Genomic DNA, 25,523 nt, shown 5'->3' on the forward strand with positions numbered 1-25,523 from the left:
AGATCCCTCGGGACTGGTGCCTGTTGGAGATTTTTGTACCTTTCTTGGAAGGAGCTGGGGCTGGCCATAACCACAGCACAGGTACAGTTTTGTATCCGTGTATGAAGACCAAAGGGAAAGCTAGCCTCCACTGAAGATAGTAAAAGTTTTGCTCCAGGGAAGAATTCACCAATAGATAACAAATGACTATTTTTTCCTTTCTCTACTCTTGAAAAGCTGGGACAAAACTCTGCTGCACCTGTGTGCCACGGAGGAATACAGGCTCGGCACTTACACGCTTCCTTTACCAGAACTTCAGTACTTCCCTGGCTCACCACAGGTCTTTCAGCAGGCAGCATCCTTGGGTGCACAACAGCAGGGAAGCAATCAATGAACAGATCCATTCTTTCCACAAAATCATTGTGAATCGGTGGTGAAATTGTCCCCTCTCTAATGCTGGAGTGCTGAGCAGCATTGCTCATACATAAGTATCACTGTTCGCAGATGACTCTACTGCTGCTGCTTTACTGAGTTGAAGTTTTCCATGCTTGATACCTATATTGGCCTGACTTCTACAATTTGGAAAGCTTTCGGCAGAAATACTTTGCTAATTCTCAGAATCTTCTGCTGTGGCCGCTGCAAAGTGAACGCATGAGACTGCTGTTCGTAGATGCCAAGCTGTGTTCTGGGCTGACACCAGATGAACTCCCTGAAGAAGGAATGAACGTGCTCAACCCCAGAACTGGCAGGGGCTCAGCAGCGCTTAAAATGAAAGCTGTGCTCCTGGCTTGCTCCCGCAGTGCATAACAGCAGCAGTGGTGTGTTGCCAGTGCTGGCCTGAGCTCCGAGCCAAAGGAGTGTTCTTGCTTCCTCCCCATTGTCCACCACCACAGCAGACAGATGGGGGCGAAGCTGGAGGATGGGAAAGAAACAGGGTGATGGAGGACCAGAAAGAAGGTGGGAAAGAGATTGCTGGGAAGGCAAAGAGCACAGAACTAGGAGTCAGCAGGGATAAAACTGAGAAACCAAATGAAGACTTTGGTTGTTGAAGATTAGGTGTAGACTTAAGTTGATACTAAATCCCCAGGTGTGCTCGGTACTGGAATGGGCTGGGCACTGGGGCCTTCCAGCTACTCTTTATTTTCAGCGTTAGTGAGAGACTGGCAAAATCAAAGAATGCAGAAGGATCAGCACTAGCAAACACATTGTGGAATGAAGAATACAGTTCAGATTTCTAAATGTCAAGCTTCATCTTCTGTCATAACAGATCTGTGTTGCCTGAAATGGTACAATGCCAACTTGGAGGAGGATTTTATTCCTGCGCTGGTCACAAAGACCAGTGACACAGAACTCCCTGACACCAGACTTCTTTTGAGCGACTGCAGCCTGTCTCGCTTTCTGTTTACCTAGCTGGAGACACCCAAGATATCTTCGAGACATGCCTGGTGCTCTCAGCTGCAAATGGGAAACAGTGCTGCAAAATAAGCAAGAGCTCTGAAGTGAAAAATTGGGCCTTGACTCACTGATGTTTGTGAAACACTCTGCTACTGTTACAGGAGTGCTTAAGGGAAGCCACAGGAAGTTTTCACACCAGAAGTAACTAGGGCACAGGGCTCTTCCTTAAAAAAGCAAAGATATTGAAAAACTTATTTGTTCTACCGAAACCAAGCACAAGAGAGTTCCGAAAGGCTCAAGAAGTAAAGGCAGATGGAGCTAAAGCTCTGCAGTTTTCAAAATCTGTCTTTTTATTAATGCTTTATTCTTTCATGTATTCATGTATGGTCAGAATTACTGAAGTGCGATGATCTGTGACTGCAAAAAGAAGCTTGTGCATGAATTTTTGAGCTTGGGCTCTAGCTTGGAACCAAAGTCAAAATCTAGGTTCTTACTACTTCTGAAATAGAGGCTTTCCTCAAGTAATTAATGTGCTGTCCAGTCAAGATATGCAGCAGCACAGTCACATCTTTAATTATGTCAGTTTTTTTTATCTCCTGAAAACACAAGTAGCACTAGTCCTTCAGATCAAGTCCTCGGAAGACACAACACAAAGTACAGTGGTTACTCTCTGTTTGCAAGTTGAGTACCTGCACCATAACATCTCAAAACCAGCTATTGTCTCTTTAGTTGATGACAGCTTACTTCTGTGGAAAAAGGCTATTAGGAGTTAGAGCAGGAATGCGTGTAGTATATGAACTCCCTTGGGTTTGTTTTTAGGCTGATCTTAAGAATTGGCTTCTTTGTGGAACCCTCAGCACATACACATACCATCAGAAATAAAACAATTGCATTAATATACAATCCTCACTGACAATACTGCACCAGTCACCCTAATGTGTAGTCACTGACAAGTTTCCACGCACCCCAGAGCTAGTGCCACTGTTAAGGAGTAAGAGCTGTCTGGGATATAGCAGTTAGGTCTGTTTTCCTTCTCTGGGGAGACAGGAGTCCTGCAAACAGAATTCAGGTTTGCTAAGACTGCCGTTGCACACTCCTCTGAACTTGTGCCTGTTCCAGGTAAATGCATCAAGACTTTTTTTTCCCCCAAAGCCCTCAGCTCAACTCATTGTTAGAGTAGCAACAGTGAGTTTTACAGCACTTGTAGGCAGTGGAGCCTGAATGCACGGATGACTTTCCAAACAGTGTGGGCTGAGTAAACACTGAGCAGTAAGTCTGTCCTCTTTTTATCTAGTTAAAATTATGCCACATTGGAAAGAAAACAAATCAGATGCCAGAGCAGTTTCTCTTGGTACAAAGGAAACTAACTAAAAATTACTGTTTTCGTTGTGCTGAGATACTATGTATGCAGTATGTAACCTTTCCCTGTTGGTCTTGTCACAAGAATGGTGTCTAATCAAGCAAAGCAAAGCTGTAGCCAGACTGTTTACTCAGTTTAGTTTATTTCAAAGTACTAAACAAACATTAAATAAGTGGCAGAGGCCTAAACACAATGAACTTCTTAGCTGTTGTATTTGGCTTAAATACAAGACATTAAAGATATGAAGTAGATGGAAGAAGAATAAAACTGCCAAAACCATCTGAGAGTGTATTACACAAACTCATGGATTACAGTTCATCTTGTAGAGACAAAATCTTCCCCCCGCCATCAATGTGGCAGTAATGCTTTTTTGGTATTAATACAGTTGAAGCATTCAGGACCTTCCCCTTGAAACGTTTCAGCTAAAACTCATTTTTTTCCATCCTTGCCTCGTACTGTCTTTCAGATCGTTTCCTACGGTAAACATCATCTGCCAGAAAAAGATTTTTTTTTATATTAGCGTTTTCCAAGTGCAAGGTAGTATTAAATGTATGAAACTTCGTCATCTTTTTTTAAACTTTTCAATCTAATTTTCTCTTGCAGACACTGACTGACAGTCAACTGAAAATTCAAACCAACACAAATCCTTATTACCACTTAAAAGTAGCTTGTGGTCTCCCTCCCATCCAGGCTAAAGTTCTTCCCATCAGTCCTGATTAAATGTTTTTATAGGAAAACTAAGTTTCCACTGTGATACAGTCATTTCTTGTCTACTTTCCCATGAGGGTAATTAAAAATACAAATGCCCAAGCTAGCTGAAGCCAAAGGGAAATTAAATTATAGGCAGAAAGTCAATGTCTGAGGACTGCCAGCATGGCTTCAGTATTTTAGCTTGCTTTTTTTTTTTTCTTTTAAATAAACAAAACACAGGAATATACCCACCTTCATAGTCTTCCTAGTTGTTCTTCCTGCCTCCCCTTACCCTGATCACACCTAAATATCCATCACCAAATAAAATCTCTCAGTGACAGAAAAAAGAGGTTGTCTTGTACATTGTCACTTTGCATGGATCATGGAGGAGTAATAAGGCTGAACTGCACAATTATTATTACTGTAATACAGTATTTAGCCATAGCTTTTTTTTTTTTTTTTTAGGAAGATAAGGCTCAAGCTGAAATATAACGGCTGCTACATAGATATTGTGCTTTAGTTTCTAACCTGGCTTTATTACTATACAGGTATGCCTCAAACATTAAACTGAAAAAACACAACCAACCCAAGCCTTCAGAAGTTGAGCAAAGAAGCAGGTTTGTTTGCAGTGAGTTCATCAGCTACAGAAATTGTATCCAACTGTTTTATTGTGCAGGAGACTCAACTAGATTTCCTGTGAAAATGAGAATATTCTCATATACAGTAAAGCTGATCTTTTTTCTGAAGTACACAAAACATTCTAGCAAGGTTTCTTAAAGGGAAGAATGCCACATTAAATGCTTTAACTTCCAGAAACTAAGTGCCGTTAGCTAAGTTCTCATGACTCATTTTCAAACTTCTTTTTCAATTAAAAACATTCGCATTTCAGAGGAACCCACATCTACACTTAAATTCTGACAACCCTGGTGAGTCTTCTTCAATGTTAAAAAAAAAAAAAATCTAATTTAGTATTCTAAACCCAGGAGTTTTTTGTTTGTTTCTGCCCAGTGTCTTCTGCCAGGGAGGCAGAATCTGGAGCATCATATCCTGCACTAAAGAGGGAAGTGGCTGACTTGCTGATTATCTTTAAAGTCCCCCAGGTGAGCACCCCACCCCCAGACCCTGCCAAATCCTTGCTCAGGGGAGCCGCCTCCGCCGCGTTCCCCGCTAGCAGGTGCTGTGGCCCACGGCCCCGGTGGGAGCGGGGCCGCCATGACACGGCGGGGAGCGGGCCCCTCCTGCCGCCCCCCGCCGGGGATCAGCCGCTGCGGGCAGCCCTCACTTACAAAAGGTCTCCTTGCCAATGCGGACGTTAATCATGAACCACTCCATCGCTCCCCCGAGGAGGAAGAAGAAGGGCAGGAACCTGTAAACGCCGAGGCGCTGCTTCCCAGGCACCAGCTGCAAGAGGCGCTTCACCCTCTTGCTCACCAGCATGACCGGGAGGGATCGGCGCCTTCAGCAGTTCACAAGGGAAAAAAACAGGGAGGCGTGTGAGGGGCGGAACAGGACGGACAACGGCCCCCCGCGCCTCGCGGTCAAACCCCGACCGAGAGGCCAAGCCCGCTGCGGGAGGGCCGCAGTCGCCCGTCCTCCCCGTTACGCTGGCGGGGAAACGAGGAGCGGGCCGCCCGGGCCCAGCTTCGTGCGTGTGTGTGTGTCCGTGTGCCCCCCAGCCATGGCGGGCGGCCATGGCAGCCCCTCCGCCCCCTCCTCCGCCCCCTCCTCCGCCCCGGCCCGGCGGGAGCGCGCAGCCAATCAGCGCAGCGCCTGCCGCGCGCCCCTCACCTCCAGCGCGGGCTCCCGAGCCCTGGAAGCAGCCGAACGGAAGGACGTGATCCTCACCCACGTGACCGCGCCCGGGGCGGCTCGCCTCGCCTGATTGGCCGGAGGGGGCGGGGCGGGGCTGCAGTGAGGGACACCCCCTCCACCGCCGGCCGCCCCCGCCACTCCCGCCTGAGGGGCCGGAGCGCGGCGAGCGGAGCCTGCCCGTGGCCCCGCCGCCCTTAGCCCTCCTCCGCGGGCGGCCGCTGAGCGCCGCCCCCCTGGCCCTTCTCGGCGGGGCGGGGCGGGGCGGGGCGGGACGCGGCCCGGCCCCCTCGCACTGGGCGGCGGGGATTGGCCACCCGGCGTGTGCCGCCGCGGGCCGGGGCCGGGACGGCGGGGAGCGGAGCGGAGCGGAGCGGAGCGGAGCGGAGCGGAGCGGAGCCGAGCCGAGCCGAGCCGAGCCGAGCCGAGCCAGCCCCGGCCGTGCGCAGGCTGCCCCGCGGCTGCAGCGTCTGGCAGGACCATGGCGGCGCTGGGCATGGCGGCGCTGAGGAGGGGCAGCGGCGCGGCCCCCCGGCTCCTCGCCGTGGCCGTCTCCTGCCAGAGCTGCCGCCCCAAAGCCAGCCACTGCCCCGGGGACGGCGGCCACGGGCAGCCCAGAGACCACCACCCGGCGGCCCCCGGCAGAGCCCGGCGCGGCGCCGAGCCCGGCCCCGCCGCGGGCAGCCAGCCCCTCCCGGCCGAGGGAGCCGACACCAAGACCTACTTGTGGGCCAGGTACCACGAGATGAAAAAGCTGGTCTACGGTAAGGGCCGCCTCCGGGCGCTGGGACTGCCACGTCCTGCCGGGCCTGGGCTTTTTCCTTTTTTTTTTTTTTTTTTTTTTTTTTTTTTCCCTCCCATTTTTCTCTCTTTGCATCTTGGTGCCTTCCCCCGCGCTGCAGAACTGGGGATGTGCCCGTTGCTGTGCAGCTGGCCGGGGTTAGAAGCCTTCTCCCTGGCAATGCCATCTGCACGCCTCCATCACCCGGGGCCCTCTGGGATGGTTTTATTTCTGTTGAAATCTGGCCCTGGTCTTCCTCTCCCCATCCTGGGCTTCCCTCAGCTGGTCTCAGCGTTTCAGGACATGCAGAGTATGTGGGTTCTTCACAACTGGCCGCCCTAACATGGATACCGTCATGGCGAATGGTCTAAATGAAGGTCTTGTTGCATTTTTCTCTGACTTGCCGTGGGTTGGCATACAGAGAGGTGGTTAGACTAGGACAAATAGTCATGTTGACTGGTGTGGTGAGGAGTCCAGGGTCCAACTTGTAATTCAGCATTGGCACAAGGGTGACCATGGAGAAGACTGATTCTACAGCTGCTAGGATGTCTCCTGATCCGGAGTTCAGTTTGTGTTACAGATGCAAAACACTTTTTACTCATGTGTGTGTGCACATTTTTGCTCCTCTGACCAAAAAGCTTTCTGGCTCTGTCAGGTATGTTGACATCATGCTAAGTGAGGAGAAAACTCATGCCACTCACCAAATCTGTCTATGCATAAAACAGGATTGTGGTCTTTTTGGCAGCAGATCGCCACTGTATTAAACTCTCCTAAAAATGTGAAAGAATAGCTTCATGGCATAAGGGCAGGGAACTTTTTCCTGCGGGTTTCTTGATTCTTGGAATGCTGAAGGTAAGACTTCTCTCTGTAGAGAGCTAGGAAGTGTGACTTCGCGTCTGCTGTTAAATAGCTTTCCGTTAGCTTTTGTTTATCTAAGGGTTTGGAGAAGGACGGCAGCCAGCCGTAGGCATCTGGAAGAACTGTCTCGCTGTTCTGAGATTGGCAAGTTCTGTTATTCCTTCCTCCCCCACCTTCCAGTACACAAGATTTGGCATAAAATCTAAAGCCCTTCATGATGCACAAATGTAAAGGAATTGGCTGCTGATCCGTTGGGTGCTTGGCCTGCTGCATTCCAGCTTTTGCAGCATGTGAGCTCCTTTGCCTGAGCTGCTGAAGGCAGTACAGGGTGCTGACAGAGGACAGTAGCTTCATGTTAAGTCCCTGCTCCAAGAATGAGTTGTGGTTTTAGCCCCACTGCTTGAAAGAAATTCCAACTTGCAAGACTCATAATGGTGTTTGGACCTTAATGTCCTCAAAGGCATTTTTTTCCTTTTCCATAATGGTATTGAAACCGTAAATGAACATATGTTAATAGGCTGTGTCATGGTCTCTTGGGAAAATGCTCATTTTACTATGTGACAGATTGTGAAGTTTGTATTCACATAGTTACACTAGTTGTTACTGGAGATGGAGAACTAATCAGCAGGATTAAATGCAAAATTAAGTTAGGTGGAGTAGCCCATGTGTTACAGAGCAGACTCTTCACAAACCTTCAGGTAACTATTAGACATGTTAAATAATAAGGCCCTTGTTTGTTGAAAGAGTAGCTCCCCAAACGAAAATTTCAAGACTCTGCTGTTGTTCAAGTCTTGTCAAGAAGAGGCATAAGCAGAGTTGGTCCAAGTTGGTTTTAATTGTTGCTTTGATGACTAAACTGACTTGTGCAAAATATGGCATCAGTCTGTCCCTTTGTTCTTGATTTCTAACTGATGTGAAAGTGAATGTCTGTGGTTGTGTTACGGATTTTGAAAACACCATCACATCTCAGTACTCATCAGCATTGAGTTTGAGAAGACTCCTGTGGTGCCATCTTCTCCCTCCTCTGAAACTCCACCTTTGTGGAGTCCTTTGTCCTATACTGTCAGTTATTGCTGTTGGTTTTGGAGAGGGGTCTCTGCCAGGAGAATTTATTATGTGTTTTCAAACCATCCCTTGCTTAGGACCTGATTTATACAGCCATGTTGCATCTTTGCACAGAGGGGATTCCAGTGGTAAATGCTGACAAAGTTGGACAGGACAGGATGTATAGGACGAGAGCTTCTGTGTAGTAAAGCTGAGTGGTGGTACTGGTTTGGTGGCTAGAGCCCAGGCACCAAAAGTTCTCAACTTTGTAGAAACACATCTGTGTTCTGCCAGGCTTGGGTGTGGTGATAAAAACGACGTTTCATTACCTGTAAGAATTTGAGGCTACTGCTTCCACTTAATGTGGGGTTTTTTCCCTCTGCCAAAAGGAGAAGTATAATTGCATTTGTCAGAGGGGTGGCATTGAGCAAGACTTGCTGTGTTTTGGTTTGATGGAATCTGAAGTGTCAAGGAAGGCTGATACACTCTCTTAGTAAGCAGTGTCTGAAGTCCTGCACTCTAGGAAACATCTAATTCTGAAACTCAATGGAACTGGCAAGCAAGTGAGGATTTGGCTGTAAATAAATGTGTATGTTTTTTCCTAGATCTTTCAAACTTGTAAATGTAGCTACAGTAAATCAGCTTTCCTAAGGAACCTTTAAAATAACTATTAACTTCTTGCCTCTGCATGACAAGCTCGAGTGTGGCTAAACATGAGAACTACTGAGAACAGAGACAAGTTTGCAGGTAACAAGAACTTGGTTAGGCATTGATAACACTGAGGATGTAGCTCAGAGGTAGTCCTTGCTCTTTTTAGTGTGTGTGGATGAAGAGATACCTTTGCATCTAAATAATGCAAGACACAGCAACATGTGCCCATTGTGTTTGGAAGTGGGAGAGAAGGCAACACCCCTGTGTGATCATTGCATTGGTGATTCCAGTGTGGTGCACAGGTGGTTTTTGCAATCCAGCACATTTTGATTCTGCTTGTGTTGCTAATCTCAAGCAGGCACAAAGATTTAAGGGCCTCACTCTTTGCCAAACCAGAAAACGAGTCTAGTGCTATGATAATAAATGCCCTGCAAATCTCTTAGGGAGTGTGCACATTTCGTGAGTTGCGGCATCTACAGATTGAGCTGGGACTGAAAATGGCGATTCGCAGCCAGAACTGGAAGTGTGACTAGTTATGTTAACTTCCAAATTCTGCTTTCCTAAATATAAAGATTTTTTCTTGTGAAGAACTGTTATACCAGCATTTGTCTAGTGCCTTTGTGTATATAAAAAAGGTTGTTTTGGAATGAAGTGGTATTTTTTAATACTGCTTTTAGTTTGTGTAATTTCATTGGTGAGAATTCCCAAAATATTTAGGCATAATGGCATAAATTCAAGACTATGCTCCAGAGTAATTTTCAGCACTCTTTTAACATGGTTCCTCTGTCATTTAATGTTCTTTAAGTAATATTTGCCTCTCCCTACCATTTTGTTAGAGGCATTTACTTCAGCTGGGCAGAGTGCTTTGCAGGAATTGCTGTGAAATGGTACGAAACACACTTCAAAAGGATAAAGAGGTACTTGGAAGGGAGGAAAAACTTGCAGTTTGTCTTTAGAAAGCAAGTCAGTGTGAGGAAAGGGAACTTTCTGATTCATGAAGAACGTGGAGGATGGAGGCCATCTGCTTTTCAGTATCACTCTTTTCCACGCTAGTCTTACAAAGGAGTTAGCACAGATGTCTGCTGTGTTGGACTTCTGGGAGTACAAAGGGTGTGAGATGGGTGTAAGCTGCCTTTTTTTTATGTATTATTCTTCACTAATATGCTGGATCTGAGGCTGAGAGAAAAGGAGCATTTCCTGTGTGATGTTGTTGGTACCGCCAGGAGCTCAGAAGAGCACAGGACATGCTGGGCACCTCCTGACCGGACCGTTTTTCACATCAGAAGGGGCCATATGGTGTCTCGGCATTTCTAACCGTTGCTCACAGTTAATTACCTGCTTTTGTTTCCATCCCTGCTGTCATGTTGGGGATTGAGTGTTATTGCTTTCTAACAACGTGGGCTATTACCTGGGAAGAGGCACTTACGCTGTTATGAAGATACTCTGATTTAAGCAGCTGTTCAGGGCCTCATAGCAGTAAAATGCAGGAGATCATGTGTGCTTACCTTGCATTTACACCCAGGTGTGAAAAATGCATGAAATCAAACACGCTTTCTTGTGGTCTGCCTTTGTTGCTGAGTTTCATCATATACCATGGATATGCAGACGCAACCGTCAGAGTTGCAAACCGGAGCAAATTGTGCAAGTATGCAGATTCCAGGGGTTTGTATCTATTGCAAGAGCTGTTTTTTCCCCACTGTCCTCAGACGTACACACGCCGGTTCTCCCTTAGATCATACTTCCTGGGTGAAGTGCTGAGTAGGCAGTGACTAAGTGTGATATTGTCTCCCTTTCCAGTTAGGACCCAGATGGGAAGAGTAGTTGGGATTATCATTCTTTTTAAATAACCAAAACTGGTTTTAACTTTTTTTTTTTTTTCTTGCTGTAAATTGTCATATCTGTCCCACAATCTGTTTCGGTGTCTTGGCAGAGGAAAAGCAAAAGCTATCATTCTTGAAAAATGGCATCTTCACGGGCTTCTGGAGGGAGGGTGTCAGCTGTTTGTTGTGACTCCACAATTGCCATGCAAACTGAGGCAAAGATCCCTGGCAGATTATGTGCTGAATGTCAGCAGAGCAGCAGCACCCAAGTCTGCAGCCCAGGACTTAATTAAGCACTCGGAATTTGTAACCACCCAGGTGATTATCTTTTTAAAAGAAAAAAACCAAACCAACACCACAAAAAACCCAACCAAACCAACCAAAAACCCAAACTTCTTGAAACCTGGCTCAGTAAGCTCTCGTATTGAAACCGATCTTGCATGTGCTCCCAGTTTCTGTCTCTTCCCTGATGTAGTTTGAACCTGCGGAGAGACTGCGTGAGCATGAAGAGGAGACTGACACAAACTCCTCTATTGAGGAGGATGCTGCAAATGGACGTTTACACTGAGCCAAATGTGCAGCATGAGTCTCTGGACTGAAACCCAGAGCTTTTTCCTTATCTCTAGGAGATCAGTGACTTTGAAACTACTGTAAATTTAAGATGGATTATAGTGGCGTGGAAAGAGCAAGCTGTCAGCAAGCTGCTGCAAGTTTGGTTTGGTGACGATGATGTGTGATAGGAAACACAGCAAGTAGATGTGTGGTGCTGCAGGAAGTGTGTGTAGGGAATACATTGTGTGTGAGGCAGTGGTGATAAAGCGTTTTGGCTAGTGTATGTATCTTTCATCTCTGTCAGTAAGAGAGAACATGCTATGTAAGTTAGTGACAAAATGTCTGAGTGGGGTAAAATGAGCTGGGCAGGCTCAGAGGACAGCAGAGAGGCTATGTTTGAGGCTGGCAGGGAGGAGTATGACTTCATCCAATGGGTCTAAATATACTTCATAAATCATAATGTGTGGCACAGTTAATGCTTATGCTTCTGATCAGAGATAAGACTTGCTTAGCAATTCACCTGGCAAATCTGACTACCCTTTACTTGTTACAAAATCATACTGCTCCCTTAGCTTTTCCTGATTGTATTTTTGCAAAAGTTGTGGCTGGCGTATGTTATTGAATCTAGATGTGTCTCATCTGTTTTGTGAAAGGAGAGATGGGGTTCAGGCAATGGTGTTTTGTGCTGCTCTCAGACTATCAAAATGTGTTGTCATAAGTCTGTTAGCAAATGGTGAATGTTGGAAGAGCTTGACCTCTCCGTAGGGATACGGTAGCAGCAAGGGGGATGCATTTGTCATTAAAAAAAAAAAAAAAAGTGCATTCATTAGGAGAGGAAAGCACTGCATATTTGCACTGTGATGTGATTAGGCTTGTGCCATATTCCTTGTGAGGAAGAAAAATAACACCCTGCAAATGCCAGTGTATGCTTAGAAAAAGATGTTCCCACAAGTTATCTGCAGGTGAGGACAGGAAGTGGAGCTCTGTTTATTTATGGTGCAGAGAGTATTTATGATGAGAGGATGAAAGTTGTGATCATCTGAATCCTATTTACATTTCTCATCTTTTAAAATCCCAATGGAAAGTACTCTGATTGCATCCACCCTCTTCATCCTCTTCCAGGAACTTTGCCACCAGCAGAGTCACTGAAAGAGGGCTCTTGTTCTTGCTGTGCAGCCAGTAAGTTAGCCCTCCTACCTTAAAATACTGCTTTCTTTTCTAGTAATTCTTCTCTGGTTGATCTGGTGAAATGCATTTGAAGGCCAAAGGAAAGTGAATTAGGAGAGAGGGATGGGTATGTTTTGTAAAGTGTCTCTCCCCTGAAAAATAAATGTTATGATATATCTGAATCCTCTGTTTCTTTGTTCACCTCTTTGGATTGGTACTCACAAATGTACTTTGGGCTTTTATCTAAATTCTGTAACCATTCCAGACAAAGCCTTTATTGGGAATGGCTGGTATCTCTCTCTAATAATATTTTTTTTTGTTCTAGATTCAGATGAAAGTTGGGTTTATAGCAAGGAAGCACTAAAGAACTGGCACAAGGGTTCTTGCTAAAAGTCAAAAGTTAAGGTAGGAAGGGGAAAAAAAAAATCCTACCTGCTGATGCTGTGTAGGATCTGGAAAATGTCTGCACTTTTCCTATTGTTCAAAGGGATTCAAAGGAAAATTGCCCATCTTTGAGGGAGGAGGAAATGTCTCCTTCCCCTCTCTGTCCCCCAGTGTGGATGTGACTAGGCAACCTACTACAGGGAACTATTTTTACTGCTCGTTCTCATCTTGCAATGGACAGCTCTCGTGGAGCGGGAGGCCTGGGGAGGGGTCTGTTCCTGTCTCTCCCATTGTAGTGCAGCTAAAGCTCCCCACTTTCTAGACTAGCTCTCAAAAAGGATATACTGGTAGTTCAGCTGCTAGGTCACTTAACCCCCATTTTCCCAGTGGTCTGGGGAGCAAAGTGTTATTCACAAGCGTCTTGAACAGTAACCCTGTTTTGAAGTGACAAACCACACACAAGGACTGAGCTGTTTCCACAGCTCTTTATCAGAGAAAAGCAGATACCTCGTTGCTGTCAGCATTACGTGCTCCAAGAGCATAGCTTAATGTGGGGTTTTTACATTTTGTTGGTGTTTGTACAAAACCTTGTTTTATCCTGCCCATTAATAACAAAAAAAAAAAAAACAACCCAAAAAACCTAACGGTACCTGCAGGATTGCTTTGTGAAGTCTGGCTGCTTCTGTGAGAAACAAAAAATGCCAGAAGGCAAACCTCAAAGTTTCTAAATTGAAGTAATCTAGATTTCTCAAAGAGGAGAGTTAGCCTGTTTGTCTTGCTCAAGTTTTAAGTGGGGGGCACATGTTTTTCTGGTGATACGTTGCAGCTACTTTTCACGTTGGTGAGCCTGTTGAAAATGCAGCTGCTGTGAGCTAGAAATTTGACACTTCAAAATCTCAGGTCTGCTTTGTTTCATGTAGGCCAGAGACCAGAGGACATTGTTTTGCAGCTTCCTGACACAAAAGGCCAGTCTTCTTACTGTGAAAGTGGTTAGCACCATCACCAGACACAGCCAGAGGTTTCACAGTGTGCTTTTTCACAGGGAGAATTATTTGAGTGGGTTAAGGGCAGCAGTCTTCAACAGCAGCGCTGTGCTTCTCTTCTGCTGCAGTGAGGTACTTCCAGCTGGTGTCAGGTCCAGAATCAAAAGTTGAAATTTCAGTGATCCTCTCAGTTTCTCTAACCTCTCCCCTTTCCCTTCTCTTAGATCTCCTTCCACCAGGAGTCTGCAATCTCCTCAACCCGGCCGCTATCTACGCTAACAACGAGATCAGCCTGGGAGATGTCGAGATATATGGCTTTGACTACGATTACACATTAGCACAGTATTCTAATTTACTACACTCTATGATTTTCAACACTGCCAGAGACATCCTAATAGAACAATTCAAGGTAATGATGTGCTAAGAATTTCCACTCAATTAAGCTTACCGCTGTCCTTGCGACACCCCAGACATGCTTGCAAAATGCCGCATAGTGCACATGTCAATGGCTTATTTTATTGAGATAAATTTCATGTTTCACAATCTTTGATTGCAGAAAGTTTTGTCTGTTTGTGGAATTCATTTCCTTTGAGACAATTTACCATGCTCTGCATTCCTGAGGTTTTATAAATGTGGAGCAGGAACCTTAGTCTAGAAAGGTCTGGTCTGTGTTACCTAACTATGGAAATAATGCCTACAGAATTGCTGGTTTGAGGTACACATAGTGGATAAACATGAACCGTGAGCCAACTTTGAAGCCGTACAGGACTTGACATGTATGTGCAAGTCAATCTGGATGATGTTGTATAGCATGTCCAATAACGGACACCCTGTTTGCAGTAAGTGACTAGTCTGCATTTTCTTCTTGTCATGCCTTTCTTTTTAGAGGGGCTCTGCAGTGCCATTGCTTTGCCAAATATAGGCATCAAATGGAGCTTACTACAAGTGTCCTCGCTGCCAGAGTGAATCTGCTATGTTTTCACTAGTGTCCCTTACATGAGAGAAACTAGTTTTGGGGATCCTGATTCTTTATGTCTTTCTCCATTCATCCACTTTCTTTGTTGAAGGGGCAAAATTAAGTGCCCCTGTTCCTTGGTCAGTTTATGCCTGGGGTGAGACGACTAGTAGGACTAAGACAGCTCAGCAGATGAAATTATTTTGTTGATAACCCGATGCTTATGCCCCTAATGATGTCACTGTCTGTCTTCCCAGTATCCAGAAGGGCTTGGGAAGTATGACTACATTCCAGGGTTTGCCATACGTGGACTTCACTATGATGTACAAAAGGTAAGCTGTACAAAGTTCAGTCTCCTGGGCTTTGTCTTCCATTGTGTTATGTTTTTAGTGGAAATACTTCCTGTCATTCCTTACAGTAACATCGATCACCAAACTATCAGTGAAATATATAGTCCAGATGGCTGTGCTTTTCATAGCGTGGGTTCTTCTTGCTTATAAACCTTCCAAGGGAAAGATGTCTTTTGTGTTTGCATAGCCTCTAGCAGAATGGGACATTCTAGCAAAGACCTCTGGTAAACAGCCTTGCCAATTTAAAGGTCAGTTAATTCCACAAGCTAATTAATAGAAAACTCAGCTTGTTTGTGTGATCATTTCTGTCTTTCAGGAAATTTGAACAACAAACCTCAATCCTGCATCTACAAGTACTTGCCAGGAGCAGATGCATTATTATATTCTATTACTCTAATAATAGAAATGACTTGTCAGGACAATGCTTTAGGAAGCCTTCCCCACCCCCCACCCCGAATAATAGGACTGCTTGGAAAAAGATCCAAGCTACTTGAGATGCATGCTTCCTAGAAGCACAGGCAAGCAAAGTGCAAGCATTAGCCTTAACCCTTTTCAGTACTTTGGACGGATTCCCTGAAAGCCTGATGCCTAGTGATGTAATGGTGGCTGCTGCAGCCAGGCAGTCAGGTGAGAGCACAGCAGAGAAAATTGCTTCACTGTAGTAGCTTTTCTTATGCTGAGTTTTGAGCAAATTCAGGGAAACAGGCAGTACAGGCTGGAGTGTGTGTGGTGTTCTCCAGCAGCGGAAAAAAAAAGAGAATGAAGAAAAAAAACTATATAGAATTTTCCTGTGTCTGTTGCCCTAACTGAGGTGACAGCATGGCAGCAGACCACTCATGCCTTTGACTTTACAAAGTAAAAAGTAGATCTGTGAGAAACTGAACTTTCTTTCTCTGTTTAAATCTCTGGCTGACATATCAGAGGAACACAGAGGCAACTAGCCTAGCCAAGCAAAGCTCCCTTTGAGTGAGTAGAAGGTGAGAACTCTCTTTTCCCAGGATCAGAGTTTGCAAAACACATGAAAAACTCAGTACTGCCCGTCTAAGTAAATCTTTAAGTAAATCTTCGAGTGTATTTGCCTGCACTCCTCACAAACTAGTGGGAGGTCTGCCCACGGTGTAACAAGCTGCACTGATACGGTATTGTGATTTTTAAAAAAAAAAAAAAAGGTGCCTGAAGGTTGTGAATGCTCTGTGGAATCAATTACCTTTCACCATGGTAGAAACAGCACAAATAATTTGATGCTGTGTCCTTATTCGAGTTGCAGAGCGATGTGGGTTTAGCGCAAGGCTGCTTTCCGTGCCCTGAAAACGTGTGTTACAGCTTCAGAATGATGGATGGAGAAGGGATGACTCATGAACAGGGGAATCTGATACAAGAAATGCAAAGAAAGCTCTAATGTTACCAGCCTGGTGTGCTCATGAACACCTTTGCTTCAGTGTCTATTGGGGAGGGGAAGAAGTGGTGGAGGGGAGAGCTCGTGTAAAGAAAATGACTGGGCGCAGCTGCTCTCTAAACCAAAACTTGCCCACTTAGTTCTGCTTAAGATAAATGTGAGGAGAAATAGATCTCTTGTGCACACAAAGCTCCTTTGGAATGTGTGTGCTTTTGGAATGGAGATAACAAGAAACTGTCTAAGTCACAGAAACATTGTTCCTTCTGTTTTTCAACTTCATCCCTGTCCACTAACTTTGGAGTATAACAGACAGTGGTATTTTGGCTCATAGAAAGATAGCCTTTTGCCAGAGACACCAATAAAAAGTCACAGTATGTGACTTACGCAGTAAGCATGTGTAAAAGTGGCTGGGGAGTAAGTGCAGCTTAAAGTACGTAGATGTGGGATGTTGATATTGAATTTTATTTTCTAAATGTCATTTGTGTGGAACTTGAAACTTAAATAAGGTTTCAGTGTAAACCTACCTGCTTCTAACAGCACGTATCTATCCCTTATCACAGAGTCTTCTGATGAAGATTGATGCTTTCCATTATGTCCAGCTGGGCACGGCATATAGGTCTGTCAGTTCTGAAAATAATTTTCTAAATGCCCATATGTGCAAACGTGGATTATTAAAATCTGAGTGTATGTTCATGGCATATGGGGTTTGTTTTTTTTTTTTTTTGAGCAGAGCACAGTCTGATCTGGCTTATCCTGTTTGCGCTTGCTTCAAATGCTTACCTGGCATATAATTGCAGGCAGTTATTTTTCTCAAGCATTTCAAGCCAAGTGTGGGTGGGAAGACCTGGAGCTTTTTGTAATGGTTAATGACACATCTGGTCACGTACTCTGCGTGATGTCTGAGTTGCAGCTACAACATATCTGGGTTAACATCTGTGACCAAACAGTGCAACTAGGAAAGGACTCCTCTGTGTATGGTCCACATACGGTCCTGTCTTCTCCAGGCAGGAGCATATCCCAGCAGTGGTCTGCTGTGCCTTGTCACAAAGCTAATAGGAGAGTGATCTGGATGTGCAAATAAAATCTTAAAGCAGTGCAGACGTGTCAATAAAGTAATGATGCATCAGAATCTGGGCTCAGTTTAAGGCCTAGGTTGTCCTGTTTTTCACTCTCTTCTGTTGTTCTCCAAGGAGAGCTGGGTGTGCTTTGGAATAAGTGGCTGAAACAGGGCAGAGCAAACTTTTCTCCAAAAAGTTGTGAGACTGGAGCCTGGGAGAAAACTTTGCCTCAAAGTGGAGTGGGGTTGATGTGTAAGAAGTAGTAATTCATAGATAGCGGTAGCAAAGCTCCTGTAAATCTGTGTTGTATTTCCTGAGCATGAAAGCCAATGTTTTTTTTTTCCTTGAACTCTGCCCTTTTGCTATTAAGCTTCAGTTACAGTAAACACTCTAAGAATATTAAGAAGGGAGTTTCATAATCAGAGAGAATTGGCTTCTTTGAGTGCTAGCTTTTGGGGGGGTGGGAAGGAGGGGTTGGTACTGCGCCATATTTCACTTCAGCTTCATAAAGAAATTTTTATCTAAAACACATTTAAACTTTTTTTCCCTATTATCCGTTTGTAACTATCCTTCTTGAAGTGTCCTTTTCCTAAACTATTCTTTGCTTTTGAGCACTACTGAGGCAACTTTTAACTTCTCAGAGGGAGTACCAGGATTCAATAGGAAGGGAGAAAGGGACAGTTGCTGACTACTTGAGTAAACAGCCATCAAAAATTGTGCCAGAGGCAAAACCTGCAGCAGTCAGATAACCTGATGTTCACGAACAGTACAGTTCATAGCCGTATTACAGTGTTTTGGGGAAAACCAGTGATCTCTGTTGAATGGTCTTAGTGAAGAACTTGTTTTGCTTAGGAAAACTGAACAGGAAGGAAACCTCATTTTCAGAAAGCTCGTTTCCTACACCTTTGCATTTAATGGTGATATACCTCATGGAAGCAACCTCTCCAAACCTACAAGTTACCTAGTGCTGCCAAAGTCAGGTCGTGGGACCGATTTGGTGGGGCAGTCCCATCAGCAGATTAACAGCATACAGAGAGAAGCCTCTGTCTGAACTCTGCTGGAATGTGGATAAAGCCCCTCAATTAACTTGAAGGAGCAAACAAGGTATCTGAAGAATGTCTCGGGGAAAGATTTATGTGAATCTTAAACCATGGAGCTGTCAGGCTCTCTGGCTATCTCTTTTGTGCAAGAGAAATTTGTGAGTTTTAGAAAGGATCCTGTTTGTCCCATCTTCTCTTTCTCTGCAGTTTGTAGCTCTGCAGACTGGTGATTATTGACAAACTATTTCTGTTGTCTTGTGTCTAGAGGGCTCAAACCAGTGCCTGATGAAGAGGTAATTGAACTCTACGGTGGTACGCAGCACATCCCCCTGTACCAGATGAGTGACTTCTATGGCAAGGTATTTTAAGTCCTTTACTGCTATGATGCAGCAGCTCTTTTAACAGCTAGGAAAACAGAGTGAATTGTGTGAGCATGTAAATGACTGCAGCCTCCCTTGGACTCAGAGAGGCTCAGTCCCTAGTGAGCTGCAGTGTGTGTTTTTGTTCTAGTGGGAATTTGCCCTAGAGGTTATTTAGCAGTTTAGCATGTGAAAGGCATCTGCAAAGCATTCCTAAACACCAGGGCTATTGGCCTAGAGCTGAATGGCTCTGGAGACTGATAGGGAGATGTTCCCTCCTTGTTCCTTGGCCAACTCTAGCTCCCAAGCTACCAGGGCAGCCTGCAGTGATGGTGTTTGCAGTGAATTGTGTGGGAGGGGGTATGTGTGTGTGGCAGCAGGGTGTTTCCAATGCCTTTCTCTCTTTGGCTTTGGGTAGGGGTTTTTTCCCTTCATGAAAGGGATCCCCCTCTACACCTCTTCAGACCTACTCAGTGGATCTTATTCATAGGGTTTGCATCCATGAGTGTTGGGTTGTGGGTTTTTTTAGGCAGAAAAGCTTACTGTCACAGTAAAGGACTGAAATTCTGTCCATAGGAGCGGTAGAAATCCTTTGGTTGCCTGAACCAGAGGAAGCTGGGAGAGATTTTTCTTCCTCAAGTGTCTAGTGTGGTGCAGTGGGCAAGGAGGGCTGTTCACATCCCTTTCCCTCCAGAACTGCTTTGTTTCTTGCCCTTTGTTAGTTCAGTTGCTTAGGGGAAGCTGGAAGGAGAAGGGGAGGCTTCCTCTGGTAACACCCCTTTGAGTCTGCTGTGTGAAGTCTCCAGCAAGGTCACTTTTTGATTTCGCTCTCTCTTGGGAACAATTAATCTGGGTGGTTGCTTTCTGGGTAAGTATATACTCTGTTTATAGCTGAATGTTTTCAGCTTTGAAATTGGATGTTTCTGTTTAGCATTTGATATGTGTCTGTAAACTGCAGTCAATTAGTTGTGCAACTTGCTGTGCAACTCTCCTCACTCCTGGCAAACTTGAGATGGTGTCACCTTTCTTTTTAAATAATTGTAAACATGAAATCTGCTTTGAGCTGTGGCCTTTTGTAGGATCAGGTGCTCATGCCCAGGTTGTCTTTCTGTGCTGCTTTGTATGTACCAGGTGTTTTCTCCTTTCCTGTAGTTAGCATTGAAAAATTTGATACAACATTTGGCCACAGAAGTAGGGATGGCAGCTTATTCTTTGCGAAGAGGTGAATCTTCTCTCCTAATAATGTAATGAACTCTGTAAACTTATAGGTGGATCCCAAAGAGAACAAAAGTATATACAACTAATGACATTTGCATCCAGCAATGTCTGCTCAACCTGCACTGCTAACACATTAGTGGGAAAGCATCTGGGTTAAGATGACTGCTGGTGTGAGCAGGTGCAGTGCAATTGGTGTGGAGTGAGGCTTTAGCAGGAGTCTTTGATTTTGTCTTCCTTAGTCTGCCATGCTGATGTTGCTACCTGTATGGGTAACAGGAAGGTCTGCCAGGTCAGTGATTCCAGGCAGCAAGGCATAAGACAAGTGGGACTGATGTAGCTGAAGTGTGTAAATATTCTCCCTTAAGGATTTTCTTGATCCTCTGTTGGCAAGAGCGTGTGGACAGCTACCAGCATCCCAGCACCTGCAGTAGGTAGGCACAAATCTTGCCTGGGGTTAGGCAATGCAACTAGTGTGGCTTTTGCTGGTAGGACTAGTGCTGGCCTATAATGAAGGTGGGAAACTTCTGGGTGTTGTGGAAAAAACGTCTGTAGCGTTCTTTCTAAAACTGTGGTCCAGTTTTCATTCTGACTTGTGTTAATATGTCTGCTGTAAGGAAGCTGAGGCCACTAAAGGGAGGGGGGTGGAGCTGGGCTTGCCTTGTAGGATGATGGCATGAGGCACAAAAAGAAAATCAAGAGTCGACTACCTACAAGATAAGTCTTTGCTGTTAACATTGAACATTTAACTGTGTCTTCTATGCTTCAGGTCTTGGTGGGACAGGTCGTTGCTCTGCTGCACTCTGCTAAATCCCATACCTACTGATTTCAGTAGGAACTGCCTGTCTGTGTCCCTCTTGCTTCTTTCCCAGAATCCCTGAACAGGACAAAAAGGTGGGGGGTGTTTTCAGGAAAGTTTGGTTTTGCTAGTGGGAGAAATGTTCCCTTAGCAACCACACATCAAAATGGACAAAAATCTGTTGAAAGGATTCATTGCTAAGCAGCACCACGGTGTGCAGTATGTGGTCCAAACCAGAGAGCATTCTTTGTGTTCCCTTCTGCTGTAGGTCAAGTTGTCCTGTGCTGAATGGATGGATAGAAATTGTATAACCCTCAGCACACCAACACAGCTTTTGATCGCAGCATTTTTTGGTAACAGACCTCAGGCAAAATGCTGTTTGTTATTCCTTTGCCCTTATGCATCTTCTTTCTTCACCCCAATTTATGTGTCCCGATATTGCCTTTAGATAGCGCTGCACACAGAGGGCTAGTCTCTTATTCTACCCTTATAAGACCAGACTAAATGGCAGATGTTACTGTTGTTACATCCTGACATGCCAGTGGCACGTGTTTGTCATTAGGCAGCATGCGCCCTCTGTCAGCTTCCGCCATGTGTACCTTCTGTGATCTTTAAGATGCTGCTTTCATGTCTGTCTTTCACGTAGCTATAATAAATGCCTTCTGATGTGGACCAGTATTATCTAGACAGTTGCAACTTCATGGCTGTGAGTCGTGGATTGCTCAAAGCTCACATGCACAGGCATGATGCAACTGGATTGCCAGGACATCTCTGGTGACTGGGTTCACTGAGAGGTCTGTGTACTTCCCAAATTGCTTTTCATGTACAAGACCTTAGTAATGGTTCTCTTGGTTGATCTGGCACTTGAGCAATGAAAGATGAAAAAATTGATTCCAGCTTCAGCTTGCCAGTGGGGCTCACCATAGTCCTCTGCACAGATGGTACATACTGAATGAATGAGCTTTATTTTATTGGAAGGCCTCTGTTGAGCCAAAGTTGGCTGTTGTCCTGCTGATAGGTTTGTGATTGATAGGCAACAAAAATAACAAACGTATGGAAGAGCTGCAGCCTTGCCTAATGCAAGGTGAGTTATTCCTTGGGCAGGATTTAATTGTCCATTTCCACTTGACTGCTGGGTGGGCTGAATTTCTTCTTCTTTGTGACCACTCTGGGTTTTCCATAGCGACTCAAGGACAAGCAGGCATTGACAAACTGCTTGTTGGAGTGATTCTTGCATTGCTGTGTGAAACCTCACTGGAATGTGGTTAGAGCAGATGTGGTGCCCATGTGTCCAGTGTCACAGCCTGGTTTAGATGAGCAATGGGGCACCTCCAGCAAGGGCCATAGCTGCTTCTGTAGCAGAGTGTTGTCTCTGGGTACCTGTGGTAATGCCAAGAGGCCAGGTGGGAAGCAGAGGGCATGGGTTTGAAATAAAAGTTAGTGTCTAAGACTGACTCCCTGCTTCCTCCACCTTCACCCTGTGGTGTTAATGATGCTGGATTTGTTTAATGATTTCTGTGAAGGAGAAGCCTCTCTCTTGTCAAATGTTAATGCATTAGGTTAGTGTTTTGGTTGAGAAGAGGGTACTTGCTGAGTGGCTAGGACTTTCCACATTAGTGTTTTTCTTTGTTTTCCTGGAATGTCTTCCAGATGGTACTGGGTGATATGAGTTTGTTTGTTGGCTTTGCTTTTTTAAATTTTTTTTTTCTTTTTTTAAGTATTTTTTGTTTAATGTGTCTCCATCATTTTTGCTTTCCAGGGTCCATCACTTAAGCAGTTTATGGACATTTTTTCTCTTCCTGAAATGACGCTGCTCTCTTCAGTCATTGATTACTTCATAACTCATGGCATTGAGTTTGACCAGGTGCATCTTTACAAGGATATATCTGTAAGTAAAATGTCAGCTGCCCCATAGCTCATACCACATCAGAATTCTTTGGCTTGTTAGCACTGTTGAGCACTGCAGTACCCAAACCTAAGGGCCTGTTAGTGGGTAGCCTAATATGACAGTTTTGTTGCCCCTTTAGATTAAAGCATGACCAGGAAATATTCAAAGCTGTGTTTTCAGAACATGTTAGGTTTCTGTCTGTACTACAGAGTTGGTGTTGCTGCACATGATCTCTTGCAGGAGTGCCTAGGCTGGGTAGGTTGAAGGTCCTTCCGTGGGAAATATGTCACAAAGCTGGTTTCTGGCTCTGCAGACTTTTAAGCTCTATGTTTTCCTGTTAATATCTCATTTTACAAAGAGGCTTGGTCTGACCGTCTACCAAACAGTTTGCTTTATACAACGATTGTTGTGAAACACCTGTCCTTGCCTGCTCTGAGAATCCACCCCTTCCCTTTGCAGTCTGATCCTTTTGGGGTGTTTTCCAGTGGGTGACTATAGCTTTCAAGAGCTAGTTACTCCAGGGTGCCAGCTGTGCCCTCCAGCTTCACTCCTGGCATTTGAAAGGGCTGTGTGGGATTATCAGCATTGTTAGGGGGTACTGTTTGACTTCTTAGTTAATGCTGTAGGCAAGATGTAACTGCTTGATATTGCTGCCCTGGGTGACTTCTGTTGACTGACAATGCATCTTCCTTGGTAGCCAAGCCTTATTGCATGCCTTTTTCCATCAAGGTGGCCCATATGTACACTGTTCAGTCTTCTTGTGAGGGAAATGGACCTCCACATCTGTGCTGCTTCTTTTGTGATAAGGATCCATCCCATCAGCTTTGCTGCAGCTGAGGGTTACAGCTTACATTCTAACCTTCTGTTAGTGCTTGATAAGAGCATGCCAGCTAGTCTCCCACAAGACCTTAACATGTTTCTGGGGCATTAGTCGTTGTAGCTGTTTTTGCTCTTGAGGATGGGAAAATGGGAAGAGGGGCTACAGCTGAATCCTGAGGCCTTTTGTCAAGAGTGTCTTCTGAGCCTTCTTTTGAGGTCAAAATGGACTTATTCCTAATTGAAATCTTGAGAGCAGGTGGGTGGTTGCCATAGCCTAATACGTACTCAGTACAGGGTAAACAGTGTGCTCAAAAACTCCTGACTGTTAATCCTGGCATTTGTCTTCGCATCCTTTGCTGAGGGATGTGGTTATTCCTGAGGAGCGACTGAGGCAGGCAAAGAGAGCTCCAACAGAAAATCTGTGCCAATGCCTGACATCTATACTGTAAAGGTGGGGACCATCCTGTGCTCTCACCTGAGGAGTTCTTGCTTTTTTGTGTACAATAAGGATAAACAAACATTTTTGCAAAACTTATCCCTTTGCAGTATCCAGGTGCAAGCACAAAGCAACGGTTTGCGGACGTGAGCAGAGAGATCCTTCTGTGCCTACACAGACAGGTGTCCGAGAGGGTTTGCATAGCCCCAACTGGTATTACAAAACAGACTCACAGTGGGTTAAGACATGTCTAAACCTGACACTCTTCTGTAATTCTTAGTGGTAATCCTGATTGCAGCACTATGTGTTTAGGAGCAGGCTGAGTGCTGCAGACACTGCACTGAGTCAAAAGGGCAGACCCTGAGGCAGTGGTAAAGGTTGAAGCTGTCATGTAAACCAAGTAGTCTGGTCTTAGCTGTTCGGTTGCTTCGTATTGGAGAGTAAGAACCTAGGGTTTACCCTGCTTTCCTTTGGAGGAGTTTTTAGGCCCTGTTTGACACCTCCCCAGGATACCAAGATTTTACCTCCATGAACCTTATAGCTCTTCCCCCCCCCTTTTTTTTTTTTTATTTTTGGTGGGGGAGGGGGGCAGGCAGCGGTTTAGGGAAGGAGCACACTGGAATCTCTGGTCTGCAAAGCTAGTTTCAACACAAATCCAAAGTGTTGCTTGCTTTTAGTGCCAGTGCTGGTCAAGAGAAAGTTGTTTTCTTGTTAGCGCTCTTGCTTTTTGTTTGGTTTCTTTCCAATAAGGCAGTCTCTTGGTGAATGAGATGTGACCTCTGCCTTTTTATGATTCAAATCCACATGGTGGAAAGAGACTCCTAAAAATTGTTTTGAAGAGGTGCTGTCTCCTCCTTCATCATCCCTCATCTACATTGTAAATTCTGGTTCTCTCCCAGCTTTGAAGGAAATAATTTTTGGGGTGGTAAGCAGGTTTCACCAGTGCTGCAGTGAGACCAGGTGACTGCGTGGTGTTGTGTGCAAGTAGCAATGTCAGTGACAAGTGTGGGAATCCAGTCTGAAAGGGAAACTCCCAAAGGAGCACACATATTTGTTTACCTGTCTAAATTGTCAGGGATGAAAACAGTACTGTTAAAACAAGCATTTGCATGTGCAAACACTGCAAAATGTGTTGCTGCTCTGGAAATGGTTTGTGTATCTGGCATATCTCATTGGATGGGGACTTGGGAAGAATCTCAGTTGGGTGTATCCAAAAATGCATTGCATCTTGGCCTCTGGCCTGGAAAATAGAGGATATTCGGATGCCCTTGGCAATATCTGTTTTAACTTGCCTTCCTCCTGAAAAGCGGGCACCTCTATTTTGGCAAAAAACCCTCACCCTCCTAGTGGAAGCTTCTGCTCTGCCTGTGCCCACTGGCCATGCGGGGCCAGGAGCTGTAGCCCTCCTTGGCTTGTGGGGAGTGTTTTGGAATCACATATGTTCACCTCCGCTGCTGTTTGCCTCGGCCACGCTCCTGTCCTTTGGGTCACATTTGACAGAGCTTCCAGAGGCATAGGGAGGAAGAAAAGCCAGCTAGTGTCTGGGCCAGTACGGTTTTGGGGCAGTAAACAGTTTTGGAGTTGCACAGTCTTGATTGCCTTGGTAACAGTGTGTTAACGTGTGCTGGCTTCCAGGAGCAGGAAGGAAGCTGTGCTTTCATGGATAGGTTTTGAGGTTTTTCCCCTTGTACTGCATCAGCTGAGCTAGCCACTGCGGTGTTCTTTTTGGCATGTT

The 25,523-nt window shown here is 45.1% G+C and overlaps 2 protein-coding genes across 2 annotated transcripts in view; one reads left to right on the forward strand and one right to left on the reverse strand.

The window, feature by feature from the left end:
* Positions 1–2,731: 2,731 nt before the first annotated feature.
* UQCC5 (ubiquinol-cytochrome c reductase complex assembly factor 5) lies at positions 2,732–5,245 on the reverse strand. The gene is made up of 3 exons (XM_075714306.1): positions 5,213–5,245; positions 4,711–4,880; positions 2,732–3,224 (listed from the first exon to the last, which is right to left on the reverse strand). The coding sequence occupies exons 2-3, from the start codon at positions 4,859–4,861 to the stop codon at positions 3,157–3,159; spliced, it is 219 nt and encodes a 72-aa protein (XP_075570421.1). The 5' UTR covers positions 4,862–4,880; positions 5,213–5,245; the 3' UTR covers positions 2,732–3,156.
* A 469-nt stretch (positions 5,246–5,714) lies between these two features.
* The window catches only part of NT5DC2 (5'-nucleotidase domain containing 2), a 29,303-nt gene continuing 9,494 nt past the window's right edge, over positions 5,715–25,523 (forward strand). The window contains exons 1-6 of the mRNA XM_075713670.1: positions 5,715–5,997; positions 13,698–13,882; positions 14,686–14,760; positions 16,735–16,790; positions 18,538–18,631; positions 22,405–22,533. Of these exons, the coding sequence (XP_075569785.1) occupies positions 5,715–5,997; positions 13,698–13,882; positions 14,686–14,760; positions 16,735–16,790; positions 18,538–18,631; positions 22,405–22,533 (822 nt within the window). The remainder of the gene's footprint in view (positions 5,998–13,697; positions 13,883–14,685; positions 14,761–16,734; positions 16,791–18,537; positions 18,632–22,404; positions 22,534–25,523) is intronic.

The sequence above is a fragment of the Pelecanus crispus genome, chromosome 7 (genome assembly GCF_030463565.1).
Source record: "Pelecanus crispus isolate bPelCri1 chromosome 7, bPelCri1.pri, whole genome shotgun sequence".
Lineage (NCBI taxonomy): Eukaryota > Metazoa > Chordata > Aves > Pelecaniformes > Pelecanidae > Pelecanus > Pelecanus crispus.